This window comes from Pinus tabuliformis, chromosome Q (genome assembly GCF_031772625.1).
Source record: "Pinus tabuliformis cultivar Carrire ecotype Pingquan chromosome Q, CPIR1, whole genome shotgun sequence".
In the NCBI taxonomy this organism is placed as follows: domain Eukaryota; kingdom Viridiplantae; phylum Streptophyta; class Pinopsida; order Pinales; family Pinaceae; genus Pinus; species Pinus tabuliformis.
In genome coordinates, this window is record NC_142296.1 from 1,278,136,486 (window position 1) to 1,278,164,277 (window position 27,792).

Genomic DNA, 27,792 nt, shown 5'->3' on the forward strand with positions numbered 1-27,792 from the left:
GTCTGGGACCAGTGAGAGTGGTACATACTATGACACTGACTTCGGGTCGGTTGAAACTGGTCTGGGACCAGTGGTACACTCTCTGAGACTGCGATACTGGTCTGGGACCAGTGGTAGGAGTGGTACTTACTATGAAGCTGACTTCGGGTCGGCTGAGACTAGTCTGGGACTAGTGGTACGCACTCTGAGACTGACTTCGGGTCAGTGGAGAATGGTATGAGACATTCTCGATCAATTCTTCTTCTTCATAGTTCAGCAGAGCTGAGCAGAGCAGAGCCAGCAGAGCTAAGCAGAGCAGAGCTGAGCAGAGCTGAGCAAAGCAGAGTTAGCAGAGCCAGCAGAGCTGAGCAGAGTTGGGCAGAGCAGTGCAGGGCACTGATGGCCGAGATTGTACAGTCGGACTTATGGATCACTGGATGGAGTTCTCCCTAGTTGAGAGGGAGTGTTAAATTGGCAACTAGGGCCAAACTCCATGTGGATCAGCTTATTTATGACAGCTGATATTTTTATTGGATCCCTCTCGTCGAGAGGTGTAGGATTGATCCAAAGATCATCCGATTCCGATAAGTATTTATGGAGATATGAATTTATTTTGTTTATATAATTATTACCAAGCCGACCAGCAACTTGAGTAGGCTCAGAAGCCCAATAGACGTGTCTATTCATCATCTACGTTCTAGTATAAATTGGTGAGGATTTGAAGTCATTTTAACACACATTCTTGGTGTGTTCTCCTCCTCTCCACGTCTTGGGTTTTTGGAGAAGGAGGGACACCTAAAATATACATTTGCTGATGCCCTAGCCGCAGTAGCTGATGCCCTAGCCGCAGTAGCTGATGCCCTAGCCACAGTTCAGTTGTGCCCTAGCCGCAGTGCAGATGATGCCCTAGCCGCAGGCTTATAAGAAGATCTAAATGCAGATAAGAGGAGACTTATGTGCAGCATGAATAAGCCCCTATACGTTGTCTCAAGAGGCTCAATCCGCAGATGAGAGGAGGGCTAATATAGGCCCTAAATGAAGGTCTGAATCCATTGTCTATTGACCCTATATGCAGCAAGAAAGAGACTCCTTATCCACAGTCATAATCTACCTTAGCCGCAGTCAAAGAAGGAGGTTCCAGCCACAGCAAATGGAGGTCTTAAGCAGCTGTATAGTAGTGCCCTTAGCCGCAGTAAGGGGAGCCCTTATACGCAGCCCAAAGAGACCCAGTTGCTGTCACCTAAGCCACTGACATAATGCTACATTGCTATAGGTAACAGCGTGGCCTATTTCAGGATTGTTTGGGCATAATCAAGCTGTTCTTGATCTCGGTGTGCTGAGCAAAAGAATCCGCAAAAAGGAGGAGCTAGGGACAGTAGTTTAAGGAGCTGTTTGGATCACTGTTTGAAGGGACTAAAGTTACAGTCCACTGATGGGCTAGGCCGCAGGCCATAGCCAGCAGTTGGAGGCCTTTATTTAGTAGCTGCGTTCAGAAGGTAAGCAGCCCTATAAGGCAGCGTATCATTGGAGGATTGTATGAAAGCTAGCTGCAGTAATCAGGTGAACTGTGGGGCATGGTTAAGGTGTTGTGGCTCTCAGAGGGTGCCCTAACAAATGACCAGGTCTGCCATGCACCAGTCCTTATGAAAGGTACCAGATTAGCAGCCTTGACATGATCAGTGAATCGACAAAGGAAGGAGAGTCTTATGGAAGGAAAACTTCAGTAATATGGGTAACTGACTGAGCTGTTCATCTGCTACATATCTTCAGTCCTTGGGATCAGATCTGCAACCTCATTGTGTCATCGTCAAGGTGAAGATCTCTGATGTCTGATCTCCTATTTGGCAAGTCAAGTATTGACTTAAAATCATTGTACTCTATCTCTCTCTCTCTGCTGAACTTTGAAGATAAAAGAAGATTTGATCAAAGGGTTTCCCCACACATTGTGGGGTTTGTCCCTGGCTTGCGCCATATCTTGTGTCCTCTTGTCTTGGCTTGTCTTCTGCGTTTTATATTTATGTTCTATCTGCAGTTTATCATAATGCTGATGTGATTGCCAATTGTGAAAATTTAAATAAATTGCTCTAGCATAGAACATACCAAAAATTAACAATAGCTCCCTACTTTATGAAAATCTCTAAAATGAGAGATCAACTTCAAGAGCTTGGGGAAGTCATGTCTGACAGAGAGATGACAACTGTTGTACTCAATGCTCTACTTGAGGAGTGGGGAAAATTCACGTCTAGCATTTATGCCAAGAAGGAAGCAACCACCCTTAGTGAAATGTGGTCTCTATGCAGAACAGAGGAAACTAGACTCAAGGCAAAAGAAGATGTGGGATCAAAGGAGCAAGCATTTTCTACCATGGCCAAAATAAAGAGTAAATTTGGCAAGTTTGGTCCATGAAGAACAAACAACAAAGACATGTCCAAGATCCAATGTTTTGGATGCCAAGAATATGGGCACTACAAAAAGAATTGTCCTAAGCTTAAGAAGGACAACAATAACAAAAGGAAGAGGGAAGAAGCTCACATAACTCAAGAGATGAAAGAAGAAGGAAAAAAGCAAAAGAAGGAAGATCCTCCGGATCTCTACTATGACTAGGTCAAAATCTTTTCTTCTAGACTTTTTTCAAAGTTTTGAGTAGAATAGGAGCATGTAGCAATAAACTAAATTGCATGGCTAGAATCACCCTCTAGAATCTAGCAGCATAATCTACATAGAGTTCTAGACTAGAGTGTAGATGTAGCATTTATGATAAGAACAAAAATGCATAAGTAGAAATATCTTCTAGAATATAGGAGCATGGCAAATATAGCTCAAGATATTCATGTAGGAGAAGCATACCTAGTATATGACCTCATACATTATGAAAGAAAAACTTGATCATGATAAGAATCTTAGAAAACCTAAAACATCAAAAGAAAGGAAACATTTGTAAGGTAAGGATCTTTAAGATCCTATGACAGAATCTTCAAAAGAAGGTTCATGGACCAAAGAAAATGTCTCATTGGGAATCCCATTCATGGGATTCAAGAAAAGGATGATCAGGATCAAGATGAGGTATGTATGCATCAAAGTTTAAGTCATGTTTTCAGTTGTATATTAAAGTCATGGGTATAGTTCTATAACATGATCAAGCATAAAAGAATCTCTTTCACCAAGAACATGCTCGAAGGCATGTACCACAATACAATGAAGACCAACAAAAGAACATGCTCACATAAGGAGCATAAGATTGTTGACTAAGAAGCAAGAAGAAATGCTAACAAGTCCAAAAAGCAAGCAATGAAGGAATGCTTCCACAAGAAGCATTAGATGGTTGACCTATCTATCTGAGAAGAAGCAAATGAAGAAAGAGATCAAGCATGTGAAGAACACCATGATCACCAAGAATCACTATCTGACAAAATGCCTTGAAAGATATCTCTCAAAAGAAGGCAGGACAACTCTGATAAAGGAAGAAAGGACCCTTGACACCTATGAAGGCCTTGGAAATATAAAAGGTACAAATAACTGATTCTACTCTATAAAGATGTCGTGATGAAGAAGCCATCCAACAAAAGGAAAAACAAGGTTGAAGCAATAATCAGGATGAAGTCATGATGGGCTACTAAGTCAAAGCATATAACCCAGCAAGTACGATGAAGCATCCATAAGGAGAGCATTCTAAAGCATGGACAAGATGACAAAGGAGTAGCCAAGATGACAAGAAGAACCTGATAGTCACTTTCCACAAAGCAATGACATGACAAACCAAGAAGGAAAGTGATCGATGGATGGTGCCCTACCGAGAAGAAGTTCGATCGAAGACTTCATGACATCAAGAAAGGAAGGAGATCAAGCAGCTGAAGGACCCACGAAGAAGAAGTTGTTGATGAAGGAAAGAGTCCCCAGTTAAGAGGGAGCTCTGACAAATCCCTGATCAAGAGGGAGTTTTGGATCACCCCTGATTACAAAGGAGTGACAATTGTGTTTTCCATTTCATGGGTCATGCACTAGACTAGGACTAACAGTCGTAAGTCTAAATTAAGGCCATGAATGGAAATGTAGACACAAGATAGACACAACATTCTTGTCTTCACTTGGGAAGAAAGAATGGGAGGATTAGGTAATCATCTGGCATCTGATACTCTTTGAGGATGTGTAGGGCATCCAAGACAAAAGTAGGCAAGAGGACCGACATTCTTTGAGGGTTGGGAACCCAAGATAAGAATAGTCCTAGAAGGTTATACTCGAGAACACCCGGGTGGATATGTACCTTGAGAGACAATGATGAAAGCATCTATAAATCATTGGTCTCGCCAGCATTGTAACTCATGGTCTCGTAAAGAGATGGAGCTGTTAGTCAAGGCCTTGCACTATGACAATGTTGATGGATATGATGTTATAACAGATGGATTGCTCATCCGGTTTCTCTTATGTGAATTCTTCAAGATTGAAAATTGCCAAACACCCTGTAATGTTGTATGAATACCTCCCTTACCTCCCTAGTTAAGAGGGAGTGTTGGAGAAAATGTAACTAGGTTCGGTCTTCATATATGTAATTTTGATATTTGTACTTATTCAAGAAAAGAGAAATTATTTTTGTATTATTTGTCAATGAGTTTCTTGCTCATTGAAAATAGGTCAAGCACATTTTGAAGTGCTTCTAAAGAGTCAAAGTCAAAATGTAATTATGATAAGACCCTTTGAGGGCATGTTACATCATGTAAGTCATCATACAAGGTCATGGGAACACCTCCAAGCATGGTCAAATCCTCTCCTAGCAGCAACTAAGTCTACAAGCAGTAAAATGATGGGTAAAATTGAATTATAGAGCAACATTGTCAAGTCAGCTTTAAGACTGTCATGTCGGCCTAATTGGAGGGACAAACCTCTACTTATAGAGGTTGTCCACTCCAAAAGATGACACACACTTCACTCTGAAATCCGCATACAAGAGGAGGGCTAAAAAGACGAAGACAAGGACAGAAAAAGGATAACAAAGACAACAAGTTAAGGAGACAGAACAGCGAAGGTAAGGAGACCATTTCTGAAGCAGCCACAGCCACACGTGCGGAGAAATAAAGGACAGATTGCGGCTAGATCAGCAGTAAAGTTACTGTGATATATTCTTTAGGGTTTGGGCTAGTAACTAGGCTTACAAAGGCATCCAATTCCAGTGAGGAAGAAGGGCTCTCTAGCGAAGTAAGGAAGCAACAAATTGAATGTATTTAGGACTGTTTCTAGGGCTAAACAGTCACACGTTCGAGGTGCAGCAAGGGTATGACAGCAGACAGTTTTTGTGTTTGGGTGAAAGATCAAGCCTCCAAAGACTCACAAGCTTAGTGAAGGAGTCCATCTCTCTAAGGTGAAAAGGACTATAATTGGAAGACAAAGTGCCGGAAGAAGTGTTAGAAGAATTGCCGGAAGATGTGCCGGAAGTGAGAGTGCAGAAAGAAGGGTTTGACTTATGCTTGGAGGATATCCTAGTCAAGTGTCTAGGGTTTGGCAGTTGTTCAAATAAGAATCAATAACAGAAATCTTACAGAGGGTTTTCCTCTCAAGAGTAGAGAGGGTTTGTCCCTGGCAGAGAGCCAAACTTTGTGTTCTTGTTATTTTGTTTTGGTAGCAGTTTGATGAAGCACACACATTAATAAGAAGAAGAAGATAATTTGTAAAAACACATCACAAATTGCTATCAAGAAATGGAGAATCACTTTACACTACTTTGCCCTAGATTCTCTAACAATAATCAGACAATGAAAATGTTGACCGTTATGTGTTACAGGATGAAGATTACACCCGAACAACTATTCTAAGATGATGGAGGTAATCAACAACACAATTCATCAAATTCAACAAATTCAGCAGATTCTCATTAAACGCGGAGTCTCCAAAAAAATCATCCACACACCATCAAGAAAATAGTAACGTGACTTTTTCAAATAAGCAACACTGGAATTCACTCACCAATCAATACCCTCTTTTCACTCCACTGTTAGCGACGTATCAATGAAGAGAAAAAATCGAGCTACCCAAATTCGATGGTAATGAAAAGCGCAGCATTGTGTGGCTGAATAAAGCAAAAGAATATTTTGAGATTTACGATAATGACAATGATGACGAAAAGATTAGGCACGCTTCCATGAAAATGGAAGGCGAAGCATATAATTGGTATATGTGGTGGAAGAAGACGACACTTGATATCAGTTGGAGAAAATTTAAGGATGTCTTCTTTAAAAGATTCCAAGGTGTCAAGGAAGAAGAGTTTTTTTCAACACCCATTAGATTGTGACAAAAAGGAGATGTGGATGAATACACTCGAGAATGGGAGACCTTAGCAACACGAGTACCAGGGTTATCAGAATCTCGTCTATTTCAATCATACATCTTCAAACTTAAAACTCATTTACAAGTAGAACTTGAGCTTCATGACATTACGTCGATAGAAGTAGCAAGACAAAAAGCAAAAGCTGCTGAAAAGAAATTTGAAAATATAATGTGGTCAAAACTGGAAAAAGTATATTCAAGATGAAGAATTCCCGAGACTGTGCATACGGATAATACAAGATATGTTCCACAACATCTTCGTGAAGGCGAAAAATCTAACATCGAAATGCAAAGGACGAAAGAAGGCAAGTGCAAACGCTGTGGCGAAAATTGGGACCCTAAACATAGGTGTGCTAAAGGAAAAGAGACAAGGAACCTACATAACTGTGAAGCAACTAATGATTCAAACAGTGATGAATCAGACATAGAAGAAATAGAAGACGCCCCACAATTCTCTCCAGAATTAGATGACGAGTGCATTCCGCAAGTGTCATTATCGGCTATGACAGGTATATCACAACCCCGGACTTTAAAATTAAAAGGACATATAAAGAAGAACAATGTAGTGGTTCTCATAGACTCTAGTAGCACCCACAATTTTTTAGATTCAACCATGGCAAAGGGACTCAACATTTTCACATTTCCCATGCCCAACATGAAGGTGATTGCAGCTGACGGTAAGAAGATTGAAAAGGTAGGGAAATGCCAAAAGGTCAAATTGCATATTCAAGACTTTAATTTAGAATCTGTGTTCTACACTGTATCATTAGGAGGAGTAGATGTGGTCTTAGGTATCTAATGGCTATGAACCATAGGCACTTACTCTGCCAACCATCAAGAGCAATTTATAAGCTTTAATTGGCAAGGGCAGAGGTACAAGTTATATGGATTCCAAGCACCAGAAAATCAAATTATGTCATCATCCCAGATGGTGAAAATGATTCGGAAAGGAGCACTAGCTTATGTAGTACAATGTCACCACTTAGAAATGTTATCTGCAAAAGTGATCAGTGAAGAGTCACCAGAAGTACAGGAGCTAATTCAAAAGCATGAAAAAGTATTCCAAGACCTGCCCATGAAAATACCTCTTAACAGGAGAATCGAGCATACAATAGAAGTCAAGCAAGATCAGACCCTGTCAACATCAAACCATATGGATATCCACATCACCAAAAGACTGAAATTGAGAGATTAATCCAAGACCTTCTAAAATGTGAGATCATCTCGAAAAGTAAGAGTCTGTATGTTGTTCCAGTGGTATTGGAAAGGAAGAAGGACGGATCAATAACGATTAAAAACAAAATCCCAATTCCCTTTATCGACGAAATGTTGGATGAACTACATGGTGCAAAATACTTCTAAAATTGGACTTAAGGTCAGGCTATTACCAAATCAGAATCAAGTTGGAGGACATACCAAAAACTGCGTTCCGAACACACGAAGGTCACTATGAATTTAAAGTAATGCCCTCTGGGTTAACAAATGCACCAACAACATTCCAAGCCACTATGAACGAGTTATTCTGTCTATCTTAGGAAGTTTGTATTAGTATTCTTTGATGATATTTTAATTTACAGTAAAACTTGGAAGGAGCACCTACAACATTTGGATAAAGTTTTTACACTACTGAAAGAGCATCAGTTCTACGCCAAGAAATCCAAATGCACCTTTGGGAACGAAGAAGTAGAATATCTTGGACACATAATATCCCAGGAAGGAGTAAAAGTGTACCCTAATAAAATCAAAGCTATAAAGGAATGGACCAAACTTGTTACTATATCCAAGCTAAAAGGGTTCTTAGGATTGACTAGATATCAGTGTTGTTAAAATCGTGATAAAATCGCGCTTTTTTCGGAAGACCGCATAAAACGCGCGTTTTATCCCAAAAAATCGCCGGATCTTTTTTTTAACGCTTTTTTCCGAAAAAATCGCCGAGGGCGCGGACAGCGGGCTTTTAATAAGAAAAAATGAAATTTTTTAAGTCATTTCTGACTGTCGCCGCGCGGAGGAGGAGGAGAAGAGCTGAAGGGTTTGGGTCGACTTTGGGAGCGAATCCAAGTGTTTTTAGGAGAAATCCAAGACAAGATCACCAATTTGTCCATAAAAACGGTATGTAGATTAATTTTTTTTTGTTTTGCTTCTTTAAAAACTTTGTTTTTCATTGTTTTTAAAGAATTTTTTGTAATTTTTCGTTGATTTGGGATGGGTAATTTGTTATGACTATGAGAACCAATTTTTTATTTTTTATTTTTTTCATTTTTTTTAAACATTGTTTATGTTTTTTGAATTTTCATTGTTTTTTGGCATTTGCCATTGGCATTTGGTTGGGTAACTTGGGTTTGGAAATTGGGATTTTGGAAATAATTAACTTGTAATTTTGTAAATGCTAAATTGTAATTTGTATTATGTAATCCTAAATTCCTATTTCCTAATCCTTATTTTTCCATAGGTTTGCAAATTCAAAATTCAAAAACAAACATGCCAAGGAAATTGGATCCTTTCTGGGAATATGGTGAACCTAAAGCTCCGAATGATAGACAAAACTTGAATTGCAAGTTGTGTGGAAAGGAGATAAGCGGGGGGGTGTACAGGTTGAAGTACCACCTTGCACAAATCCCTAGACGTGATGTGGGGCCCTGTATAAATACAAATCCTGAACTTATCCAAAGAGCCATGAGAGCATTGGGAGAATTAGAGCAAACTAGAGAGGCCAAAGAAGAACTCAAAAGGCAACTAAGAAGGTCAGCTGAAGGAAGTGGACCAAGTGGCACTGGTTCTACTGCAGCGTCAGTCAATCCGGTAGCTGCATCATCATTTTTTGTTCCTCGAACCACACCTGGTTCACAACCAACTATCGGTTCAATGCTAAAAAGAACTGAAAAAGAACAAGCTGATAGGTTGATGGCAAAATTTCTCCTCTGGAGTGATATTCCTTTCAGCATTGTAAGGAATAATCCATTTTTCCAACCTGTTGTTGATGCTATTGCCAGTGTTGGCCCGGGGTACAAAATCCCTTCTCTTCATGATTTCAGAGGCCGGATTCTTCGAGAGGAAAAGCGTGACTGCACCCAAAGATTGGAGGATTTTAGGGCATCATGGGCACAAACAGGATGCACTGTTATGTCAGATGGTTGGACTGACCAAAAGGGGAGAACCCTTATAAACTTCTTGGTTAGTTGTCCCAAGGGGACTATGTTTATCAAATCTATTGATGCAACTCATCAAATCAAAGATGCAAGAACTTTATGTGATTTGCTGGATGTGTTTATTTTGGAGGTGGGTGCAGAAAATGTTGTCCAAGTCATAACGGACAATGCTGCAAATTATGTTGCTGCTGGTAGAATGCTTATGGACAGGCATCCTACTTTATTTTGGACACCTTGTGCTGCCCATTGTATTGATTTGATGTTAGAGGACATAGGGAAAATTCCCTTTGTCAAAGATATTGTTGACTCATCAAAAAGCATCACAAAATTTATATATAATCATACATCTGTGCTTAGCTTGATGAGAAGATTCACCAACAACAAAGAGTTGGTGCGCCCCGCCATTACACGGTTTGCGACGAGTTTCATATCTCTTCAATCCCTTTTGAATTCTATGTGGGATTTGAAGAGAATGTTTCTTTCAGAGGAGTGGCGTGCTTCGTCAATGAGCCGCAAACCAGAAGGAGAGGCGGTATGCAGACTAGTTTCATACCAGGAAGACTTCTGGGCGGGAGTGCAGGAGGTGTGCGCCGTTACTGAACCTTTGGTAAAGGTTCTTCGGTTGGTTGATGGTGAGAAGCCCGCAATGGGCTATTTGTATGAAGCCATGGACAGGGCCAAAGAAGCCATTCGGTCCTACTATGATGATAAGGGAGATGATGGGTTTCAGAAACAACTCCTTCTATGGGAAGTGATTGATGAGCGATGGAACAACACACTCCATCGTCCCATTCATGCTGCTGGGCTTTTCCTGAACCCTGCATTTTCTTATGCATGTGGGTTTGATTTTGATGCTGAGGTCGTGGAAGGATTATTAACCTGTGTCCAGAAGATGGTGAGATCTCCAGAACAACGTATAGAGATCTCTACACAAATTGAGACATATAAGATGTCAGGTGGCACATTTGGCTTTGAGATGGCTGTCACTGATAGGACGATTAAAATGCCAGGTATTTTTTAGTTTGTACTTTGTAACTTTGTTTCAAATTTCATTGTCTCTTCAAATTCCATTTTTTTCTTATGTTTATTTAAAAATGTATTTGTAATTTTGTTGTAGACGCATGGTGGAAGATGTATGGTGGCAGAGTACCCCTTTTGCAAAAGCTTGCCGTACGCATCCTCAGCCAAACATGCAGCTCCTCAGGATGTGAGCGCAATTGGAGTGTATTTGAAAAAATACACAACAAGAAGCGCAATAGGTTAACACTTAAACATTTAAAATATTGCAAATTTCCAAATAAATTTTTGAATTCATTAAAGTTTTAAACAATATTTTTTTTATAATATTAATTATTAATTATTATTTCATGAACTTTGTACAGGTTGGAGTCCCATAGACTTAATGACATGGTCTATGTCTACTACAATCTTCGATTGTGGGTGAGACAACTAGAGAGGACACCTGATACGGAAGCCATCTCATTGGATGGGATTGACACCACTGCTGAATGGAGGGTTGAGACCGAGAGGCCTCTCATGGATCCCACTGATGATTGGTTAGTGCAGGATGAGGGGGAGGAGGAGGGGGAGGAGGAGGAGCAGGAGGAGCAGGAGCAGGAGCAGGTGGAGGAGGAGGAGCAGGAGGAGGAGGTGACACCGCCTACCCGGGCTACCACTACCACCAGTAGAGGACGTGGTCTCCGTCTACCTCAGCCTCCTGTAGCTGCTACTACTAGTTCTTCAGCTTCTAGAGCACGTCAGACTCCACTGCCATTTCCACCAGCACAGGCACCAGCTTCTACATCTAGAGGGAAAGAGAAAGTTGTGCCATTTTCTCGCAAGAGGGGCAGAGGAAATCAATAGGATTAGACTTTCATTTTATTGTATATGACATTATGACATGATGAGATACATTATCATATTTTTTGTTGATATTTTGAGGCTGAGTTGGGACTCAGGACTTACTATTCAAGACATGATTCAATGTTATGTGTGATTTTAGCGCTAGAAATGATATTAAACATCTTATATATTAGTTTTTTTATCATATTTATGTGTCAATGTATTTATTTTATGTTGTAGATGGTTTAGATATTAAAAAAATTGAAAAAAAATGAAAAAAAATGAATATTTTTGTGCCAAACGCTTTTTTCCCGCTTTTTTCCGCTTTTTTCCTGCTTTTGCCGATTTTTTCCGCTTTATTCCCGGCGCCGATTTAATCCCGATCGCGCTTTTAACAACATTGCTAGATATTACCGAATATTTATTAAAAACTATGCACATAATTGCACCTCTAACAAACCTTTTAGAGAAGAATTCATTTCAATGGAATGAGGAAGCAGGAAGGTGTTTTGAAGAATTGAAGGAAGTTATGTCTAACGCCCCGGTATTAGCAACTCCAGATTTCTATAAACCATTTATCATTGAGTGTGATGCTTCCGGGTTCGGTATAAGTGCAGTGTTAATGCAAGAAGGGCATCCAATAGCTTTTGAAAGCAGGAAGCATTGGTGCTTCTATTTGCCTCACTCAAAGGAAATGGCATCTGGATCCATTAGGACCCTAAACATAGTTGTGCTAAAGGAAAAAAGACAAGGAACCTACATAACTGTGAAGCAACTAATGAATCAAACAATTATAAATTAGACATAGAAGGAATAGAAGATGCCCAAGAATTCTCTCCAGAATTAGATGACAGAAGCATTCCGCAAGTGTCATTAGTGTCATTATCGGCTATGACAGGTATATCACAACCCCAGACTTTAAAATTAAAAGGACATATAAAGAAGAACAACGTAGTGGTTCTCATCGACTCTAGTAGCACCCACAACTTTTTAGACTCAACCATGGCAAAGAGACTCAACATTTTCACATTTCCCATGCCCAACATGAAGGTGATGGTAGCTGACGGTAAGAAGATTGAAAAGGTAGGGAAATGCCATAAGGTCAAATTGTAGATTCAAGACTTTAATTTAGAATCTTTGTTCTACACTGTATCATTTGTAGAAATTTCTGTTTTCCCACCCCAGTTTTCAGTTTCTCCTTATTTCTCCCATATAGTTAAATGCTCTTTCCCATAACCATACATTTAACAAGCTGAAAAAAATAAATTTGCTGAAAACACAAATTCTGGAAATTTTACAAAATGCTGGAAATTGCAGAAATAAAAATCAGCAGTAATAAACAGCCATTAAAACACATTTAAACACTGAGATTTTTGGTCAATGTGACCTTGGAAAAACCCCCTACAACTCTTGGGGAAAACCAGTTTGAGAGCTCTTCTTTATTTCTGAAAATTGCTTTTTACAGTGAGAAATTTTCAGCAAAAAATCAGCAAGCAAATTTACAACTTATCTCTTTTCCATGCTTTACAGCAAATAGGACAGCAATAAATGTTGTACGGTCTCCTCGATTTTTGTGCCCACTTTCAGCATTAAATGCTGCTGTATGGCCCTCGTTTTACGTGCAGAAAAACCAGCAAACTGCTCCTCGATTTTTGTGCAAACCTCTCCTCAAAAATCGTGCCAAAATCTGCCTTTCACTATGTGCTGAATCAGTTGTACAAATCTGCTCAACTGCTGCCTTGGAATGTGTGTCAAGCTGCTGTCTTCTTCTCCTCCCTGCTCAGAAATCTCTCTTGCTCTCTTGCTCTCCTTCTCCCAATCTGCTCATGAAAGAATTGAATCGAATGTGATCTTTTCCTTCTTTTCCTCCCTTAATATAACTCCAAATGACTTTTGGGTCACCCAAGTGACTTTTGGGTGATCTCTAAATCCAATGGCTGAAATAGATTTAGATCAATGGCTGAGATTAAATGCTCATTTAAATCTCACTTTTTATTTTTTAATTCACCCCACTTTAGTAAAGACCCACTTAGTCATTTATTTCCAAAGTCACTTTTCCTTTCTAATTTTTCATTGACTTTATAAAAGTCACTTTAAAATTAGACTTAGTAACTTTATCACTTAAAGTCACTTTTAAATTAGATTTAACTTTATAAAATTATAAAGTCACTTTAGGAGAAAAATTAAATTCTTTTGGACACTTTTCCCTAGGCCAAAGATCAAAGCCTAAGGGAACCACCTGTCCTCCGGTACCAAATTTCAACATCATTAGGAGGAGTAGTTGTGGTCTTAGGTATCTAATGGCTATGAACCATAGGCACTTGGTCTACCAACCATCAAGAGCAGTTTATAAGCTTTAATTGGCAAGGGCAGAGGTACAAGTTATACGGATTCCAAGCACCAGAAAATCAAATTGTGTCATCATCCCAGATGGTGAAAATGATTCGGAAAGGAGCACTAGCTTATGTAGTACAATGTCACCAATTAGAAATGTTATCTGCAAAAGTGATTAGCGAAGAGTCGCCAGAAGTACAGGAGCTAATTCAAAAGCATGAAAAAGTATTCCAAGACCTGCCCATGAAAATACCTCCTAACAGGGAAATCGAGCATACAATAGAAGTCAAAGCAAGATCAGACCCCGTCAACATCAAACCGTATAGATATCCACATCACCAGAAGACTTAAATTGAGAGATTAATCCAAGACCTTTTAAAATGTGAGATCATCTCGAAAAGTAAGAGTCTGTATGTTGTTCCAGTGGTATTGGAAAGGAAGAAGGATGGATAATTAAGGCTATGCATTGATTATAGACGATTAAACAAAATAACGATTAAAAACAAAATCCCAATTCCCTTTATCGACGAAATGTTAGATGAACTACATGGTGCAAAATACTTCTCAAAATTGGACTTAAGGTCAGGCTATTACCAAATCATAATCAAGTTGGAGGACATACCAAAAACTACGTTTTGAACACACGAAGGTCACTACGAATTTAATTAATGCCCTTTGGGTTAACAAATGCACCAACAACATTCCAAGCCACTATGAACGAGTTATTCCGTCCATATCTTAGGAAGTTTGTATTAGTATTCTTTGATGATATTTTAATTTACAGTAAAACTTGGAAGGAGCACCTACAACATCTGGATAAAGTTCTTACACTACTAAAAGAGCATCAGTTCTACGCCAAGAAATTCAAATGCACCTTTGGGAAGGAAGAAGTAGAATATCTTGGACACATAATATCCCAGGAATGAGTAAAAGTGGACCCTAATAAAATCAAGTCTATAAAAGGAATGGACCAAGCCTATTACTATAACCAAGCTAAGAGGGTTCTTAGGATTGACTAGATATTACCGAATATTTATTAAAAACTATGCACATAATTGCACCTCTAACAAACCTTTTAGAGAAGAATTCATTTCAATGGAATGAAGAAGCAGGAAGGTGTTTTGAAGAATTGAAGGAAGTTATGTCTAACGCCCCGGTATTGGCAACTCCAGATTTCTCTAAACCATTTATCATTGAGTGTGATGCTTCCAGGTTCAATATAGGTACAGTGTTAATGCAAGAAGGGCATCCAATAGCTTTTGAAAGCAGGAAGCTCAATAAACGAGAATGTCTTAAGTCCACATACAACAAGGAAATGCTCGCTATTGTGCACGCACTGGCCAAGTGGAGACAATATCTTTTGGGAAGCAAGTTTTCCATTCGAACAGACCATAACAGTCTCCAACACCTGCTTCAACAAAAAACACTTTCCGAAAAACAACAAAAATGGATTGAAAAAATTGTCACCTTTGACATGGAGATACTACATAAAAGGAGAAAAGACAATGTAGTAGCATATGCCCCGTCTAGGAAGGACGAAGAACCAACATTACTTGCAGTCTCGGTTGTTGTTCCTGAATAGCTTAATGAGATTCGGAGTGAGTATGCCAAGGATCCAGAAATAACTGCGTTAATCAATAACCTTCCAGACAACTCAAAATTTGAATGGAAGAACGATATTCTATGGTACAAAGGAAGAATCTATCTGAATTCAAACTCCAAGTTTAAATCCAAGATACTCAAGGAGTCACATGATTCACTATCAGCCGGACATGTAGGATTCTTTAAAACTTACTACAATGCACGTCAATCATTCTTTTGGAAGGGGATGAGTCGCGATATTCAAAAATATGTAGCAGAATGTGACAAATGTCAAAGAAATAAAAGTGAAAATATTATGACACCTGGATTACTTCACCCCTTAAACATTCCAAATCAGAAATGGGAAGAAATATCAATGGACTTTATTGAGGGATTACCTGTATCTGAGGGCAAGGATAAGATTTTCGTAGTAGTCGACAAACTCACCAAATATGCTCACTTTATTGCAATGAAGAAATCAGACTCAGCTAAACAAATCGTTGAGATATTTTGCAAAAATATTTATAAATTACACGGTTTTTCGAAAGTCATTGTTGTTGAATTTTCTAAGTCTATTCGTTAGAAAATTAATCTGTATTCTGCTGGTTTATTTCTTCTACTTGTAAATTCTGAACAAGTTATTTAAAACATTTTAAATACTGAAATAAACACAATACAGTCACAACATCTACAAATCATCAACTGAATGAAAACAAGCACACAAGTGACACCGTTATTTTTGGACAAATGTCCCCGGAAAAACCCAATGTGGGAAAACCGGTGCAGCTATTCTGAGGGTTATATTATTATGCAGTCTTTCTGAGTACAACTGGGTGCCTAACTAGCTCACCTGACAAAGAAAAATATACGGCAACAATACCTCTATATTTGGAAACAGGTATTCAGAAAACCTGTTCTACGAAACCCTCTCCAGCACAACTGAAGCTCGGCGCTAGCCCTTCTAGAAAAAATATGTAGCAGAATTTGACAAATGTCAAAGAAATAAAAGTGAAAATATTATGAAACATGGATTACTTCACCCCTTAAACATTCCAAATCAGAAATGGGAAGAAGTATCAATGGACTTTATTAAGGGATTACCTGTATCTGAGGGCAAGGATAAGATTTTCATAGTAGTCGACAGACTCACCAAATATGTTCACTTTATTGCAATGAAGAAATCAGACTCAGCTAAACAAATCATTGAGATATTTTGCAAAAATATTTATAAATTACACGGTTTTTCGAAAGTCATTGTTGTTGAATTTTCTAAGTCTATTCGTTAGAAAATTAATCAATATTATGTTGGTTTATTTCTTCTACTTGTAAATTCTCAACAAGTTATTTAAAACATTTTAAATACTCAAATAAACACAATACAGTCACAACATCTACAAATCATCAACTGAATGAAAACAAGCACACAAGTGACACCATTATTTTTGGACAAATGTCCCCGGAAAAACCCAATGCAGGAAAACTGGTGCAACTATTCTGAGGGTTATATTATTATGCAGTCTTTCTGAGTACAACTGGGTGCCTAACTGGCTCACCTGACAAAGAAAAATATACGGCAACAATATCTCTATATTTGGAAACAGGTATTCAAAAAACCTGTTCTGTGAAACCCTCTCCAGCACAACTGAAGCTCGGCGCTGGCCCTTCTGGCCTCTGCGTCAGCCTCCTACTGACCTACGTCAACCACAGGACCCTTTGCGTCAACCCTCTGAGGCACTGCGCAGCCTCTGGGACCCTATGCATCACTCCAACAGCCTCTGCATGGATGACGCAGTCCCTCTGGCCTCTGCGTTGTCTCTGCTGGGCTCTACGTAGCCTGAACTGGTTGTTGCTCTCGTTCTCTCTGCTTCTGTGCTAGTCTCTCAGTATTGTCTTTGCCTCTCTGCATCGTACTCACTGCCCTTTGCTGCTGATCACTGATTCAACTTTGCTTAGCAACCCTGCTCTAGCAAAATGAATCCCTGATCACTCTGGTGTGTTCTCTAACTGACCCTCAAGTCTCTTCTTATACTTTTCTCATTGGTCCTTCAACGGCCAAGATTAAATCTCTAATCAATAGGTAAAATTAGATTTGGCTTGATCCATAACTTTTGGAACCTTCTAACCCAGTTTTATATTAATACCCATTAATATTTTATTTTTCCTAAGTTTAGACTTAGGAACTCCATTAAAAATATTAATTATTTCAATATCTCCCAAATTGGGTACAATCTGTCCAAACCATTACTGGGTCTTGGATATCTCATGTGCTTTAGCCTCTCCAGCAATTTTCATGGCTAGAACACATCCGATGCTACCCCAAATCAACAATTGTGAGTGATAGAGATGCCAAATTTAAGGGTAATTTTTGGAAGGAATTGTTCAACGATATAGGAAACTACCTAAATATGAGTTCTGTTTACCACCCTCAAACAGATGGACAAATGGAGTTTGTCAATAAATGTTTGGAAGCTTGCCTACATTGTTACGCTATAGAAAAACAAAATAAGTGGGTTCAGTGGTTGCATCTCGTTGAATGGTGGTATAATTCTACTTATCATACGTCAGCGAAAATTACTCCATTCCAAGCTTTGTATGGGTACGAACCTCCGAAATGGAAGGATCTAGCTACTATCCAGACAAATCTATCAGTTGTTAAAAACCAGCTAGAAGAAACCCAAAAAATCGTCCAAACCCTAAAAGAAAATTTAAATAATGCAAGAAACTGTATGAAGCAACAAGCTGACCAAAACAAAACCGAGAGAGAATTTGAAATTGGAGAATGGGTATTTGTCAAGCTCCGGCCATACAAACAATTGTCATTGAAACAAAAAGGAAAAAATAAATTAGCACCAAAATTCTATGGACCATACCAGAGCAACAAAAAGATTAGCCAAGTTGCATATAGTTTAAGCCTTCCGGATAAAAGTCGTGTTCACAACGTCATGTATCCTGCCATAAAAGGGCATTGGGCGACCATCAATCAGCACAAACAATGCTTTCATCCTTAGATGATGAAGGAAGGGTCATTTTAGAACCAGAAGGTATCATATCCACTAGGGAAAAGAAGCTTCGATCTCATGTAATCAAGGAATACTTGATCAAGTGGAAGGACTTACCAGAAGAAGAAGCTTCTTGGGAGACTGAAGCATTTCGTCAACAACATCCATCGTTACGTATGCTTTGAGGACAAAGCATTTTTTTGGGAGGAAGGCAATGTTATATAAAAAATTAATTAATTAGTAGTTATTAGGCAAAGGGCATGATCTTTGCACCAAGAGGCACCCAAGGCAGTATAAAGCAAGGGGCCTTCCACAAATTGTAATCATCTTCTATATGTTTGATAATAATAAATATGAATTTGCTGAATATCTGAGCTTGTCTGTGCCAACACTCTTCGCTAGATGTCAATAAATAGAGTAAAAGAGTACAAAATAGAAAAAAGAAAATGCTAGAGTGGTATGCACTTGTAGTGTGCGCATAACAAATCAACTCAAGCATAAAGAAAAAAATTCAGGTTTGTTGGTATAAAAATATAACCTAAAAACAAGAATGAAACTTTTGACTACAGATTTGCATCAGTCTAGGCACCAAGTTGAGTATGACATGTCAGTCCTACGACCATGAAATAAGGGTAGTATATGATTTTCCTGAGTACATACAGGATGTTTATTCATCACCAAATATATTTAATTAGGACCCCCGAACCGCTTGAAAATGGATCTAGGACTAAAATGTTCTACTTTGAATTAGATTAAACTCAACTACACCAATTCTGATAAATTGTGTTAAATAAGAATTCCGCTCATGTATAGAAGTAGATATACTTCACAGTATCAACTGCCCACCTCATCACCAGCAGCAGCTTGAAGTACAAGATCTGGAACTGTAGCTGGAAACTTGTGATGTGCCCAACTTTGTAAATCCTCTTCCATGGGTGTTCCTAACTGAAAAAAAAAAATGCATGAGTAGGTTTCCTGGGTATCAACTGAAGAGCACTCTGACATTATGAATAGAGATAAATAAAGCAAAAGAATCAACAGACCTGCTTTTCTGAATAACTCTGCTTGAGTAAACACCCTGAAATCTTTGCAAAGTCACCGATATCTGAAGTCTCACAATCATCTGGAATTATTTTTGGTGCCAGGTCTGATCCTGTATCTTCTAAATCACCTGACTCCCTTGACACATCTATTTTACATCGTTGACAGTCCATATTCTCATGAATTTCTGACCTGACACAGAAAATTATTACTCAGAACAACTAAACATAGAAACTTCTTACCAGAACAAAAGATATTAAAATAATATATTTCTGAACTTGGCTCACACGTCTACTCTAAATAAATTTCCATGCTCTCGAAACCAACATGAGATAAAAAGAAAAATGCCAAATGAAAAAATGAAACCATATTCTTCATTTTAAGAATGCCATATCTTGAACAAAATTTAAAGCATCCATGCCTCTTGTCATTTAGATTTTTCCCCAAAGCTGTCTACTTTCCAAAAGTCTTTATCATTATTATAATAAAGTTGGATACAAGTTAAGCCAAGTGAAGGTACTGTTTCTTTCTATTTCTTTTTTATCTCACAGTAATTCTTTTGAGATATAGATGATAGATATCAACTAACACATACACCTCTATAGGTCACCAAAGGCATCCTTCACTAGTCGTCATACATTCTATCCAAGCATGTCACTTGCATAATTCACATATGATCTATGGCCTTCGGAAGCTTGGAAAACTTCATATAAACAATAATAAAGAATGCAGTATTGTCCACAAGCCGTTGAAATATGCATCCTTTTCCTTCCACAGCTATTTAGTCAGGTGTATTTAGTATATTTTGTTGCTAAATAACCAGTGACAAAGGAAGAATATAGTGTTGAATTTTCTACGAGATACACAGTAGAAAACAATTTTCTGATCTGACAATTACTACCTAATGATCTTCAATCAATTTATCATTTCTCATGCCACTGGCATTATTGAGCAATTACACAGATAATATCAACAATAAATGCATTGGAAACAGTAAAAATCATAGAAAGACAACCATGCACAGTAGGGACAATAATTTTACCCTGGGAAACCCAACCTTGAGAGAAAATCCAGCAACTTTTTTAGGAGAAATTATTTTTCAGCAAGGTTTAGAAATCCAATTTGTCTAAAAATATGTGCCAATATTCAAGTCAAAAATTTAAAATACCAGTCAAACCTGGTCAAACTTCATCAAGTCAACGCTGGTCAAACCAGCCAAAACAGCCAAAAGTCAATGCCAGTCAAACAGTCAGCCTGCAGTCAAAGTTCAGCCCTGCAATCAACTCCTGCGCATGTGGTTAACTCCTGTGACATGGTCAAATCTTAGTCAAGTAGCTCGGTCAACAGTCAACTCGTCCTCCTTTTCTCCACACGTACAGCTGTCCAAGTGACCTAAAAAAGATAAAGAAGAAACTCACTTGTTTGGTGGAGAAAATGAGATGCCATGTCATCTATATATACTAGACGAATGGGGATAAATTAACCCAATGGACACACCCTTTCCTGAGTTGGGCCAACTTGGAGACCTCTTTGGCATGCAGGAATACCTCCCAAAGACACAAAAATCAACACTCCCTCTTAGCGAGGGAGGTATTCTCCTTAGCCGCAATAGATTTCCCCTTAGCTGAAATTTCTCCCCCCTAAGAAAATTTCATGAGGTTGCTATGTTGATGCATGTCTATAGATCACTACATCCTAGAGTAGGCAATATGACTCCTCACATGCACATCTATAGATCCCAAAAGCTGAAGCAGCGCTCCTGAGGTGCACGTTCTTTTCTCTGAACTCCCTGCTCAATCTGAATCTTTGTATCCCTACAGCCTCACTTCACCACTTGAGATATATCTCAAACCATATCCAACTATACCACATAGGTACCTCAACACATACTTTAGTGCAACCCAATGTATTTGCCTCAGCTTGACCATATGGCATATACTGGCTCAAGGTGCTCACTGCAAAGCAAATATCCGACTTCATGTTAACAGAGTACATCAAGAATCCGATCAACTACTTCTACATCATGGGATCCACCAAATATGAATCCGCAACGAAATCACTCAGCTTCTTCAGATTGGTCACCATAGGTGTAGCCATGGACTTGCAATCCATCATACAGAATCTCCTCAAAATTTGAACAATGTACTTCCCTCGTCCAAGGAAGATCTCATAAGGTCTTTGCCACACCTCCAACCCCAAGAAATAATGTATCAAGCTAAGATCATTTATTTCAAATTTATGAGGCCAACTCCCTCTGACATTGAAGCAAATCCTTCTGTGGTAATCCAAGTTGCTCCTTTTGTCACATAACCAATCCTTCAGCCATTGTTGCTTCATCTGTCACTGAAGCATACTCAATTGTCTAACATGGTCCCCTCATAGAAGGCATACAGCTCTTACGGACCTCCCGTCTCTGACCATCTTGTCTGACAATCTCAACCCATGACATCCTCTTGGAAGGTTGTTCCTTCCATTCTGCCTCACTGTATGCTTCCTCGGAACTGGAAGCTCTTTCAATCATCTAGCATAGTCTTAGATGCACTAACAATCTATACAATCCTCCCTCTCGAACATCAATCACTTCTTGTTGAGTCTATGCTCGACCCCTTAGGCCATACAAGAACCTGATCATCCAGCAACTGGAGCAAAATTCTCCTCATAATTCACGCCCTCCTTCTTGGAGAACCCTCTTGCCACAAAACTTGCTTGAGTGTTGCCATCTGATGCATGAATCATCGCCTTGGCGACCTCCTTGGCGACCTCCGCAATGGACTTGTTCTTCCTTTTCCCATTTAGGAGGCCATGGAAAGAAAAAGAAAAAAAATCATAACCAAGCAAAATACAAGGACAAGCGGTTGACTAAAAAATAAAAGTAATAATAATAATCAAGGTTGAAAAAAACATGAAGTACTCATCTCTTGATCTGAGGATTGTAGGGGATTGTCAACATCCTCTCTAACAAATTTGTAAGAGTCTTGGAAACCTATCATATGCCTTGTCCATTGTGACAACCCCAATTGCTTATACTCATATATGCAATGTAAATACTTTATAAAAGAAAGATGGGTTGAGTTATGGGACACGGGTTCTAGAGACTAAGTGTAATTGCTTGGGATTTTAATTATGACAGCCAAGGAGGCTGGTAGGTATGCATCCTAAATGGGTTGAAGCATGCCACTCAAAAGGAAGATGGACAAGAGGACAAGGGTCATGCTCCCTTGGAGGAAAATGCAAACAAGAAGGACACAAAAAAATAAATGGGATGACAATGACGTGGAGCAGTTAGGCCCAGAGCACGCTTGTGAGAAGTGGGTCGTTGAATCTTAAGTAACAGACACAAAAGGGGAAGATGTGGCAAGACCACACAGGCAAGGAAGGTTCTACACAGATTGTTGAACGACTTGCAGAGAACCTCCACGAACAAGAATGGAGGAGGTCAAGCTGCAATAAGCAGAGAAGACAAGGGACAAGAAGAAATGAACAAGGAAAAAGCAACTTTGGTTGGCAAGAAGACAAGGAGGAAATCCTTTCCAGGTTGGGAAGAAATTGCCTCTCGAGTCCCCATTGGCCAGAGGGTAGAGATGTGATTCTCAGAAAATCCCTCAGGGCTGGGGTGGAGGAATTACTCCTGGGAAAATTCCTGGAGCATTTCTGAAGGGCTTCCTTGTTGTATGTTTGATTTTGCTGTGGTTTTAGAGTCCCCAAGTTGGGTGGAACCATGGTGTTGAGTTTTGAAGGGTGGAGACAATGAGTCTCTCGATTCCCTATGCAATGTTGTGTGCAACCTATTTGGAGGGTGGATGTGGAGAGACCTCTAGAGTCCCTGGAGCAAATGAAGGTTGTGTTTCAACCCTTGAACAAAGGACCCCTCGGTCACTGGAATCCAGCTCAGGGGTGATCGCTACAAGTAAACACTGACTGCAGCTATCTATGGTTAGGTGGACAGTCATTGTCCCTGACTCAATAGCCCAAAATTTCTCAAGATAAGTGTTCTCGTGTATTGTAATTTTTTATGAATATATGTTTGCATTTCTGGATTGAAATGTGTACTTAAATGTATTGGACATGACTCATGTTTTTATTGTTTACAAAAATGACTAACATATTGTTGCTACTAGCTTAAAGGCATTCGAACAGTGGGTATTAACAATGGGTCTTGAATGCAATAGTGATTCGTATGGAAGTCCCATCACTACAGTTATGTTACTATGATGACCTCAAGCCCTTATAATAATGCTTATGCGACTATGTGGAAGTGTTGAGGATTTCTTCCTCTCTAGTCTTCAGTGTTTACAAGGAGGAAATCTCCAAGTCCTCATTGTTAGATACTATGGTTTTGGGTTTGTCATTCTGCATCATTATGAATGCCTCGGTATAAATAAACAGTATTACTCTTGTCTAGTGCAAGGCGAGACTTTGTGAGTTTGAATGACTTGATTTCATGCCTTGCACTTTCTGTAAAGTTACATCTCTACTATACGTGTGCTAATGTTATATTTCTCAGGGCAAGGAACCATATTCCTTCTGTTGTCTCGAAGATGAGATGATGTGGTAGCACCTTACTTGAATGGTTGGTTTAGCCATGGTGCTAAGCCTAAATGGTACTCCATTAGTGGGTATAGGTGTGCTAGCCACCTTTGTTAACAAGTCGCTTGAATTCTTTATAGGTTGTTGACTTCTTGTCCATTGGGCATGGGAACATTTATTTAAGTGTGTGTGTCTATGTGTGTGTGTGTATGTCTGTGTTTGTAGCACGCATTGCTCAGCACCGCAGTGAGCGGTACGAGTGTTGGACGCTCTTTAGGGTTCACCAAGTCTATAGAAAAGGGAGTGTGAAAACCATCTGTGTGGTCAATGCCTAGAATTCCCTTCCACAAGGATGAAATGCTTACAGGCTCTTAATATTATCACTCATGTATTTATGCCTGTGATTGGCTTTAGAAGGAGGGATTCCTAATGATTTGGAGAGTGTTGATTTCCTTGCGACATTTTTGGCACTGTATGATGCCTGCTAGCTCTTATAAGCCTGCCATGCATGGTTTTTTTTCAAGAGAGGCCTTGGTATCTCTGAGTTGAGATTGATTTGTTCCTTGCAAGATATTGAGGACCCAAGGAACCATAGATCTCTGAGACTGGATGGACAAGTCTCTGGTCTAGATAGATAACTCATTGTCTCGTGGTTTAGCCAACAAAATCCTTTGTATGGCATCCTTGTTCTAAGCTCAGGAGGGATAACACCAATGTATGCTTCATAAACCGATAATGGCCATGATCGAACTCTAGCGCAAGTCCAGGTGGGGGGTGGAACCATTGCAGCCAAGCCATGGTCAAGCCTTGTCGAGATTAGCGTGTAATGCTAAAATGGGAGGATCCCTGATGAAAACAACAAGGTTCAAGAGTGAGCATATTGCTCATAGCCCCAGCATGACCTCCTTAGTTGGACGATGGGCAAAATCCAGTCGCGACTGGCGTTTCTGCAAAATACAAGCATAAGGCTTAACTTTATAGCCTCATTCATTAAAATCTTATCAGGATAGCCTAACAAAGCCCCTTCATGAAAGTCGTTGTATGGGTATTGGAAATGACACCCTATCGAATTCGCAGTGGTGGAAAGTTCATGTGTCGCGGAGGCCTTGTCCTTGGAAGCTGCAAGGGATTGCGCATGGGTACTGCCTGAGCTAACAAGAGTCGGGCTAGCGTGGCAAGGTCACCAACATGTACTCGATGGTGGACCAATTGCGAGTAAGGACGCTCTGGAATGTGTGGACCCACGTTACACATATGCCCAGAGGCTATACCACGAGAGAATAATGCAAAGCGCACTTTGGATGGGCAGGATGAGGTAAGTCTGGGCTATGATGGCGAACATGTGAGCCTGGCAGATCAACCATTGGCGCATTGGAAGACTAACAGAACAAGTCAACCCGAGAGGTTCTACCAGAGAGAAAATGGAGGAAGCGTAAGAGGGGAAGGTCGAGTAACAAATTTCAGGAGATGGAGAGGTTTTCGTCAACAAACAATCAATCAGTTGACTACTGACACGTAAGCCCGGGGGTTGAGAAAGCGCGCATATGTGAAGCGGTTGAGCTAACAGACACCGGAGACAGAGATATCTCCGACAACAAAGGTCATAAAGTGAATGTGCACATGAACATGTTGGCAAATAGTCAGCGCTAAGGTTTGGGGAAAATGTATATGTACACACACACACACACACACATATATACCTACCATGAATGGGTCGACAACCTATACACTCACGCCAAGTGACAGTGGGAGGTTGACTGGGCTACCACGTGGCCAAAGGATGATGAAGCAGTGGAAAATTTCGAAGATCTATACCTGTTGATCCAGAGGTTGAATCAGGGTGAAATTTTATATCACCGGAAACATCTCAACGAGACGACCACGATGGTGATCCTCACCCTGAGTTCTGAAGACAAAAAAAATAATAGTTTATTTATCCCATCTCTCTAACTATTACAAGGAATATTGGATTAGCAAGTGAACACTTTTCACCAAAGTTAAGGTGGGGGTGTTTACATCCACAAACTAATTATCACTACTACTAGTAATACTTTCTAAAGGAAAATTTCCTTTGACTTATTTTGAGGTGGATGTTGATCATCATCAACATTGGCGATTGATGCATGTTGCTTTCCGTTCCTTTTCTTCTCAAGACACTGGGAAGCATAACGTCCAAAATCATAACAAATGATGTACTTGACCTTTGAAATATCCTTCTTCTTTTGATCCTGAACAAGAGAGGGTCTTCTACCTATATTATTTTTATCAAACTTTCCAAAGTCCTTCTTCCTTTTCCTTTCCTTGTGTGAGTTGCAAGAGCTTGAGCTTCTTCATCCTGCAGATTCTGCAAGCAATTTCTAGCCAACAATCTGGGCTCCTTTTGGACACAATCAATCCATAGCTTATCAAACTTGGGCAATTTTTCTCGTGCACAAATTCCCTGAATAAATGGCTATAAGCTCATCTCTGATCTGGGAGACTCTCATAAGATATGAGACAACAGAATCTGATCCAGTCATCATGACATTACAAAGACTGTTTCTCAAGGTTAACTTCCTACTAATGTTGCCACTTTCAAATAATCCTACCAAAGCATCATGCACTTCCTTGGCAGTCTTCAATGCATCAATATGAGGAACCATGTGGTCCTTTATAGAATCTACCAAGATTCTCTTAGCCTTGGCTTCACTCTTCTTGTACTTGGCTTTCTCCTCAGCTCCCTTTGGCTCTAGAATGACTTTCTCCACATGATTTTGAAGTTCATTCTCTTATAAGAAAAGGAGTATGTTGGTCTTCCAAGATTTGAAGTTGATGGCACCATCTAACCTACCTTCAACTCTAAGACTTGGTGCCAATTTGGCAAGAGATCCAAAAAACTAATCAAGTTGTTGAACACTTGTCTCTTAGGCTAATTTCAATGGTTGCTCTTTCAACAAAGCTCCCATACCATGTTGAATTTTCTACCAAGTACACAGTAGAAAACTATTTTTTGATCAAATAATTACTACCTAATGATCTTCACTCAATTTATCTCATGCCACTGGTACGCTTGAGCAATTATACACTGTGTTGTAGTGACTACAACCACCCTCCAAAATTTTGCCTATGCTTCGATTTGGAGGCTCCATTTTTATCCACTGGAGCTCATCTTGCACTGATCCAAGTATTCATGCTTCCACTGAGACTTATCTTTTCATTTTTCTTGTGTTTGCTCACTTCGCTGATCTTTTTAACTCACAAGTTGATCTCCCAACTTGGTCTCACAGCAATTCTGGGCTTGCCTCCAGAAACTGCACAAGCCTTGAGGGCAAGCAGCCTTGATGATGGGAATTGCGCAGTCCTGACTGGAAGTCAACGTTGAGCTCAGAAACTGCGTAGTCATGGAAGGCAGCCCAACACTTAGCCCAGAAACTATGCAATCCATCACTAAGTTCAAAAACCGCGCAGTGCACTGAGCCGAAAAGTTGCCCAATTCCCTGGAACTGCGCAGTCTTTCCCGGCAATGTGCAGGCAAGTTTCCTTGGAAAAGGCAAAAAGAAAAACCACAAAAAAGTATCTCTAAAAACTATTTTTAGAAACTTCCACCAAGTGTCGCTTTTTTCTTGATTTTAGGCATGCACGTCATAAACTCTAATTCGCTCAAATCTATTTAACTGGCTTCTAGAGTGTAACAGCCCCGAAATAACAACACATAATTAATTAGATTAATCAAGTGATTTATAATCAACAAGCACTTTATCAACTAGTTATCATTAAATTACAAAAATATGAGTGAAGAGACAACTTACCTGTGGAACGCTAGTTGAACGCTAGTTGAATTTTGCTACTTGCAACAAAGTCTTGGGGACGACTCTCCACCCAACTGTAGGCTCAGTTGCACAAAATCTTGCTACAACTAGCCACCCTCGAGCCCTCAATCAACGTACTACTGCCAGGGAATCCTTTGTCTCACAACACTATTCTCCCAAGAAAATGGATGGTGGAATCGTGGATGGAAATGCCTCTCATCTTCCTCACCATCTATTAAA

The 27,792-nt window shown here is 39.6% G+C and overlaps 1 protein-coding gene across 2 annotated transcripts in view; it reads right to left on the minus strand.

Moving 5' to 3' along the window:
* RAD54 (DNA repair/recombination protein) overlaps positions 1 to 27,792 on the minus strand; it is a 254,808-nt gene that overhangs the window by 19,033 nt on the left and 207,983 nt on the right. For both annotated transcript variants that reach the window (XM_089386127.1, XM_089386128.1), the window contains 2 exons: positions 19,240 to 19,429; positions 19,043 to 19,141 (listed from right to left, as the gene is read on the minus strand). In XM_089386127.1, coding sequence (XP_089242253.1) covers positions 19,043 to 19,141; positions 19,240 to 19,429 — 289 coding nt within the window. The remainder of the gene's footprint in view (positions 1 to 19,042; positions 19,142 to 19,239; positions 19,430 to 27,792) is intronic.